The sequence below is a fragment of the Aquarana catesbeiana genome, linkage group LG08, assembly GCF_042186555.1.
Source record: "Aquarana catesbeiana isolate 2022-GZ linkage group LG08, ASM4218655v1, whole genome shotgun sequence".
Lineage (NCBI taxonomy): Eukaryota > Metazoa > Chordata > Amphibia > Anura > Ranidae > Aquarana > Aquarana catesbeiana.
The window spans coordinates 299,234,621-299,242,880 of NC_133331.1; the positions used below are offsets into that span (position 1 = coordinate 299,234,621).

General features: G+C 39.5%; 1 protein-coding gene across 3 annotated transcripts; it reads left to right on the plus strand.

The window, feature by feature from the left end:
- The first annotated feature begins 426 nt into the window (after positions 1 to 426).
- LOC141104848 (uncharacterized) lies at positions 427 to 7,585 on the plus strand. 3 transcript variants are annotated; one of them, XM_073594629.1, is made up of 6 exons: positions 427 to 584; positions 1,632 to 1,767; positions 1,884 to 1,981; positions 2,091 to 2,303; positions 2,634 to 2,775; positions 6,100 to 7,585. In XM_073594629.1, exons 2-6 carry the CDS (start codon positions 1,734 to 1,736, stop codon positions 7,092 to 7,094), a joined length of 1,482 nt encoding a protein of 493 aa, XP_073450730.1. In that variant the 5' UTR covers positions 427 to 584; positions 1,632 to 1,733; the 3' UTR covers positions 7,095 to 7,585. The 3 variants fall into 3 exon arrangements, with proteins under 3 accessions (XP_073450730.1, XP_073450729.1, XP_073450731.1); XM_073594628.1 differs by having other exon boundaries at positions 434 to 584; positions 6,097 to 7,585; XM_073594630.1 differs by lacking the exons at positions 427 to 584; positions 1,632 to 1,767 and having other exon boundaries at positions 2,086 to 2,303; positions 6,097 to 7,585.
- The last annotated feature ends 675 nt before the right edge of the window (positions 7,586 to 8,260 follow it).

Sequence of the window (8,260 nt, forward strand, 5' to 3'; positions counted from 1 at the left end):
TGATCAGGGACAATTGGTTGGCTGCTCTGGTGACACCGTACTGTGCTGATCACTGGAATAAAACTCTGTTTCCTCTCACAGCCAATCAGCGTAAGAGGAAACAGAGTGGTGGCTCCAACATGCAACCTTTGTTCACATTAGCGATGGCTGTGATTGGTCACAGTGATTACATGGGACAGGACTAACTTCATTGGTCTTGTACCCTTCTCTGTGATCTGCCGTGTCTGATGGATCGCGGAGCGCACCACTCCACGGTCTAGAGGGCGTATATGAGCAGCGCAAAGGGGAGGCTATTCTTATAGAGCCCCCAACTTTCAGGAGTCCACTGTCTTGTTGTTTTTATAGACTGGCAAGTGGTTAGGCACCAAAACTGGAGAACAACCCAAGAAGCAGCTTTTAAAGTATTTAAAAACACAGGCTGCAGTTGGTATTTTCTCCACAAGATGGTGATCTCACTTATTTTCAGTGGAACGCAATTGATAGAAGACAGGAAGTGATTTCAACTACAGACGGGCAGTTCCCAGAGAAAACAGACAGTTTGCAGGAAGCAGAGAAGGATATCCTTGCAATCGGCAACAGAGGAGGTAATAATATATTTTTTATATTTATACTCAGTAACCCCCCCGTCATGTTCGCCCTCTTCCTCCATAGTCACTGTGATGCCTTTTTATCTCCAACAGATACTACATATACAGACGAATATATAGAGTATTATAATATGTACACATCCTAAATATAGAGCCATTCATCCAACTGTCCATCCAGAGCCTCTGGTTTATAGACCAGATACATCCTAAATATAGAGCCATTCATCCAACTGTCCACCTAGAGCCTCTGGTTTATAGACCAGATACATCCTAAATATAGAGCCATTTATCCAACTGTCCACCCAGAGCCTCTGGTTTATAGACCAGATACATCCTAAATATAGAGCCATTTATCCAACTGTCCATCCAGAGCCTCTGGTTTATAGATCAGATACATCCTAAATATAGAACCATTTATCCAACTGTCCATCCAGAGCCTCTGGTTTATAGACCAGATACATCTTAAATATAGAACCATTTATCCAACTGTCCATCCAGAGCCTCTGGTTTATGGACAAGATACATCCTAAATATAGAGCCATTTATCCAACTGTCCATCCACAGCCTCTGCTTTATAGACCAGATACATCCTAAATATAGAACCATTTATCCAACTGTCCATCCAGAGCCTCTGGTTTATAGACCAGATACATCCTAAATATAGAGCCATTTATCCAACTGTCCATCCAGAGCCTCTGGTTTATAGACCGGATACATGTTGGACATGAAGCGAAAGGATATCTCCCCGTCCAGGACACAGACAGAAAAATGTATTAATATTATTTCTGAAGTAGTCTGAAGTATCAGAACTCTGGAGGAACTCTGCGCAGACATTTTTCATCCCAGTACAGTCCAGTTAGCTCTCATTTTATTATTATCTACAGAGGGGAGAATCCTGTATGGATCAGGAGGAGGCAAGTAAGATTCTGGGAGGTCACATGATATTATTTTTATCTCTGTAATTAAAATAATATTCTATCTGAAGAGGTGAGGAGGAATATAGGAGGTCAGGAGTGACCATTTTTAATTTCTCTCTTTCAACAGGATTATAAAGTGGTGAAGAAAATATCTGGTGATCCACTAACACCCAGCAGTTGGGAGGAGTGGGAGTATTTAGAAGGACACAAGGATCTCTACAAGGAAGTCATGATGGAGAATCAGCCGCCCCTCACATCACCGGGTAAGAGGAGACTTTATTGTAAAGGAGAGAGCAGTACGGAGGGTCCACCTAGATCCCCCATCATCTGATAAACACATAGAAACAATGTATTCAGTCAGTGTGTGTGTTTCCTACAGATGGATCCAGTAATGGGAACCCACCAGAGAGAAGTCCCCTTCCTCTGTATTCCCGGGATTCCACACAGGAAGGTCACACCATCCCTCACCATCATCAGGTAGGTAGGACTGAGCAACTAGAACACAAAATGTATTCTAAGCGATGAGAGGACATTCTTCTGTGTAATCTTATGTTTACCAACGTATTCTATCACCTTTGGAGTTTAGGGTGAAGAACTGAAAGTCATCAAAGTTGAGGTTAAAGAGGAAGAAGAAGAGAGGTTGGTGAGTGGAGATCAGCAGTCTATGGAGGAGGGGGAGATGACTATAGAAAGTAAACAGGAGGAATCTTCTCTACATATGGAAACAGGGAGATGTCCCCATTTTCTGTATTCCCAGGATTCCACACAGGAAGGTCACACCATCCCTCATCATCATCAGGTAGGTCGTACTGAGAATGTAGACCTCAACATGTATTCTAAGCTATGAGTTACATATGGTGAGTCGGCTGTATTTGAGCATTGGGTTGTGGCACATCCAATATTATAGAAAAGAAACAAAATCCCCTTGTGGTGGACTTTTAAGGCACAGAAATTGCTTAGGAAAAGATTTTTTTGGTTTGAAAAATGTTTATTCAATATAGTAGGTACCAAATGTATAAAAAGTCCACCACAAGAGGGTTTTGTTTCTTTTCTAAGCTATGAGAGGACATTCTTCTATGTAATCTCTTCTTTCTTTTTATAAATGTGTTCTATCATCTTTGGGTTATAGTGCAAAGAACGGAAACACATCAAAGCTGAGATTAAAGAGGAAGAAGAAGAGAGGTTGGTGAGTGGAGATCAGCAGTCTATGGAGGAGGGGAAGATGATTATAGAAAGTAAGCAGAAGGAATCTTCTCTACATTTGGACCCAAGTAAGTTAAAAAACACCAAATATAGAACCAGTTCCCATTATTATATTATTTCTATGAGTATAAAGTTTGTATTTACTTTGTTACATCAGAGGTGAAAATGTCTATGTCTACTGAATTCACCCAAGAGAAAACTTAAAATTTCGAAGCAGTAGTTGTTACAGAGGAAGGCAGGATATATAAAGCTCGGCCTCATTTTCTTTAGGTTAAAAAGATTCTTTCCTGATCCCAAAATGCAATCGGTTAACTCTTCAGATCAACAGTCTAAAAAATTTCCTACAATTATTAGTAACCATATTTAGTATTTGTAATAAAAATGAGAAACGTTAACTGCTGATAGTAAAAACATCATTGATGTACCTACCCCACCGCCCAATGTACTGTGTATATTGTAAACCACATGAATGAACTCTAGTCTTCACCACAATAAGGCAATTATGTATATTTACTACATTAAACAATGTTCCCAACAAATGAGGAGGAGATACTGTACATCATATGAAAGGTCCATCTTCATTCCTCAATATAATGTCATGTTCCCAACAAATGAGGAGGAGATACTGTACACCATATGAAAGGTCTATCTCCATTCCTCAATATAATGTCATGTTCCCAACAAATGAGGAGGAGATACTGTACACCATATGAAAGGTCCATCTCCATTCCTCAATATAACGTCATGTTCCCAACAAATGAGGAGGAGATACTGTACACCATATGAAAGGTCCATCTCCATTCCTCAATATAATGTCATGTTCCCAACAAATGAGGAGGAGATACTGTACACTATATGAAAGGTCCATCTCCATTCCTCACTATAACGTCATGTTCCCAACAAATGAGGAGGAGATACTGTACACTATATGAAAGGTCCATCTCCATTCCTCACTATAATGTCATGTTCCCAACAAATGAGGAGGAGATACTGTACACCATATGAAAGGTCCATCTCCATTCCTCAATATAACGTCATGTTCCCAACAAATGAGGAGGAGATACTGTACACTATATGAAAGGTCCATCTCCATTCCTCAATATAACGTCATCCAAAAAATAGAAGAATAGTACCGCGCCAATCATAAACAAACGGAGAAGCAGCTAACACTACAATCAGACAAATTGTGTACAGGTGATATAAAAATAAAGTGTAGCGCTAATGTGATGTCAAAATAACCAAGGCAGTAACTCCCCTAAGGGGAAAGGGGGTTACCGTACGTGAAACTATCAGTGATCACGAAAAACCACAAGGGTGGTGACCTACAATCTCACCCAAAAATGATATTGGGTTAGTGTTAAATAGGCCAATATGGCCTATTTTTGGGTCAGTGTTAAATAGGCCAATACGGCAAAGTGAGTAAGTGTGTGTAGGATCACATTTACAAAATAAACATAAAACTACCCCCTTATGTAGGTGAACATAAGTCAATATTCAAATCTGGCTGTGAAAAAAGGTTGGTGAAGTAAACATACAAAAAAGTACCAAGTGAAATCCTACTGGCATCAAAAACATATATGGAAACCAGATATGGTAATTTAAATCTCCAAATGAATCCAACAATTACAAAGTGACAGTCCCATAGTGCTTAATATACTGCTCAAACAATGGATTCAACAATTACAAAGTGACAGTCCCATAGTGTTTCATATGCTGTTAAAACCAAAAAGTGATGGGCCAAAGGTGAGATACTGTTCTTCCCAATGACGGTCCCCAACATAAAGAGAAGATGAGGTACTCTTACCAGCCTTGGTGGACTCACAAGCCGGGGGGGCGGTGGGTCATCAAAGCTTAGGCTGTCATACACACAATGACAGTGCGGATGCGGTTTGTGGGGACGAAATCCTCCTCCTCCGTTGGGGATCTGGTATCGACCCAGGTGGATGGTGAAATCTTCTAGCTTAGCCGTGTAATCGCCATATGTAGAAAGACAAAAACAGGGAGCCTCCGCATCGTGTAAATCCGGAAAATCAATTTATTAAATACATCAGAGTCATCCGATCATCGATACAGGCATGTCCAAATAGAATTGATTCCAAAAATATTAAAAGTGTTGATCAATCATATAAAAGCGTGGTAAACAGGTGGCTGGGTACAGCAAAAACGACCCTTCTTGGCATGGAAAGAAACCCTTCAGATTATGAAAGAACGAGGGGAGGCTGGGGGGATCTATTATATTAGGCGCAATCTGCCCTTTGAGGGGCATAGCACCCCTATAAATTACCCCTACATGTTCAGGGAGGGTCGGACCCAAGATTGTATCATTCTTCAGCACCTTCCAGTGCCTATGAATGATGTCCTTGATCTGTTTGTACTGGATTGAAAAGTTAGTGAGGAAGGACCACTTATGTTTATTATCATGGTTGCGTTTAGGTTGTTCTGAAATCAAAGAATTCCTATCTACCAGGGAAACACTATGAATATCTTTATCAATCTGAGATAAATTATAACCCTTATCTGCGAACAATTGCATCTAATGCGTAATAACTGGCTCCGAGGATTAGATTTAAGCCATGCTGCATGGTGACAGCTATCGGTCGGAATGTAGCCATTCCGATCGGTAGCCTTAAAAAAGGTTTTTGTCTCAAGTTGGTTATTGACCACTGTGATCTCTAAATCCAAAAAATGGATAGTGGATTGACTAGCTTCATATGGCAGCTCAATTCCGATCTGATTATCATTTAGAGTGGACATGAACAAATCCAAGGATTCCATGTTTCCTTTCCATAGGAGGAGGATGTCGTCAATGTACCTGGCCCACAACACCAATTGTGGTTGGTCCAGGGCATAGACGACATCCTCCTCCCACTTAGCCATAAAAATGTTCGCTAGGCTTGGGGCATATATATATATAACGTCATGTTCCTAACAAATGAGGATGAGATACTGTACACCATATGAAAGGTCCATCTCCATTCCTCAATATAATGTCATGTTCCCAACAAATGAGGAGGAGATACTGTACATCATATGAAAGGTCCATCTCCATTCCTCAATATAACGTCATGTTCCCAACAAATGAGGAGGAGATACTGTACACCATATGAAAGGTCCATCTCCATTCCTCAATATAATGTCATGTTCCCAACAAATGAGGAGGAGATACTGTACACCATATGAAAGGTCCATCTCCATTCCTCAATAACAATGCTATGAATGCACAAAGTTGCACAGTGTGATTTGGGTGAATTGTATCATTTATCTACTTTGAATTTATATTTCTGTTCTGATTGCACCCACTTGCATGTCAGAGCTCAAAGATTTAGTGCTGGTCCAACATATATGACTTCAAAATTTCTTCTAACATTTATTGTAAAATTATTTCTCAGCAGATGACCATAATGTACGGAATACGTCTGAGGAATCTTCTGATAAATCACATTCCAGGACTTTAAGATCTCACAGTAGAAATACTTTAATAGATCCGTCTATTCCCGAGGAATCTTCTTCAGGGCAGGAAGGAGATCACAAAGAGGAGAGTTCATTGTCATGTTCAGTGTGTGGGAAACTTTTCACAAAAAAGAAAGAATTTCTTAGACACGAGATATGTCACACTGCTGAGCGTTCCTATTCATGTTCAGAGTGCGGGAAACATTTCACTCTGAAAAACAATCTTATTAGACACCAAAAGCTTCACACTGGGGAGCGCCCCCATTCATGTTCAGAGTGCGGGAAATGTTTCTTTCAGAAAAATCACCTACTTAAACATCTTAGAATGCACATGGGTGTGCGTCCCTTTCCATGTTCAGAGTGTGGGAAATGTTTCACTGAGAAAAGAATTCTTCTTATACACCAAAGAAGTCACACAGGAGAGTGTCCTTATTCATGTTCTGAGTGTGGGAAATGTTTCGCCGACAAAAAAAATCTTATTGCACACCAGAGATGTCACACGGGTGAGATTCCCTATTCATGTTCAGAGTGCGGGAAAGGTTTCAGTGAGAATAAAAGCCTTATTAGACACCAGAAGCTTCACACTGGGGAGCGTCCCTATTCATGTTCTGAGTGCGGGAAAGGTTTCATTACAAAAGAAAAACTTCTTGTACACCAGAGAGATCACACGGGTGAGCGTCCTTATTCGTGTTCGGAGTGTGGGAAATGTTTCAATTGGAAATATTCATTTGATGAACACCAGAAGATTCATACGGGTGAGCGTCCCTATTCATGTTCAGCGTGCGGGAAATCTTTCAATCAGAAAAGAAACCTTGATGAACACCAGAGAATTCACACGGGGGAGCGTCCTTATTCATGTTCAGAGTGCGGGAAATCTTTCACTCAGAAAGGAAGCCTTGCGCAACACCAGAAAAAGCACACAAGCTTTTTCAGCTAACGTTTGATAGATCTGAGTCTGCAGGGATTGAATTCTAGTAATACGATCCTCTAAACATACAGAGATGACTCGGTCCCGCACTCACACAGACCGCACCATACAACTAAACTGTGCTAATACATGGCCAGATATGACAATACATGAACAACACTTCTTATTGGTTGATATCGGTTTCTGTACATTATTGCTCTTTTTATGTATTACTGAAGAAGCCGGCTTCTCATTGGTCCGACCAATAAATAATAAACTTTATGGTTTATTATCTTCAATTATAAAGGTTTTGATTTATATTCTAGCTTAGTTTTTATTGCTTGTTAACCACTTAAAGATCGCCATGTTATTCCCCCTTGCTGTATACGCCATTCTTTCATTTCCAGCACAGTGATAATTTGACTGACAATTACTCGGTCATGCAACACTGTACCCAAAATAATTTAATATCAATTTTTTTTATAAAAATATTGCAAATAAATAATCTTTCTTCAAAAAAATTGAGGGCAAAATTTATTTTTCTACATTTCTTTGGTTAAAATACAAAGCAAATCTGTGTATATTATCTACTCTGTTTGAAAGTTATAAAGTCTACAATGTATAGTGTATATATTTGAAAATTAATCAATCCTGATGTTCTGACTGAATATCTAAATTTATGAGTCTCTAAAATGCCAGGACAGTACAAATACCCCCAAATGACACCTTTATGGAAAGTAAACAGTCCAAGGTGTTTAGTAAGAGACAGAATGAGTTTTTTGATGTACATTTTTTCCACAATCTTTTTTGGAAAATATAGAAATTAAATAAAATATCTGATTTTATTTCATAAAGTTGTCATTTTAACAAGTTATTTTTCGCACACAACATGGGTATACTTAGAATTACACCACAAAACACATTCTTCCACACTTTCCATGCATGGGGATACCACACGTGTGAGACTTTTTGTTCTGTCTGGATGCATGGAGTGGCCCAAAATCCCAGGAACCCCTTCAGACAAATAGTGCATCTGATTTCCTGATCATCACTCACATTTCTTGAGGCACTAAAGTGCCAGGATAGGAGAAACATCCACAAAATCACCACATTTTGAAGAGTAAACACCTCAAGGTATTTTTTAATAGGCATAATGAGTATTTTGAGGATTTAATTTTTCTGCCACAAGTTTTTAA

Bases quoted from the DNA above. Each gene is read 5' to 3' on its own strand.
- LOC141104848 (XM_073594628.1), top strand. From the start codon at position 1,734: ATGATGGAGAATCAGCCGCCCCTCACATCACCGG. The intron at 1,982-2,090 runs GTAGGTAGGACT...TTTGGAGTTTAG, and splicing joins CCATCCCTCACCATCATCAG to GGTGAAGAACTGAAAGTCAT. The intron at 2,304-2,633 runs GTAGGTCGTACT...TTTGGGTTATAG, and splicing joins CCATCCCTCATCATCATCAG to TGCAAAGAACGGAAACACAT.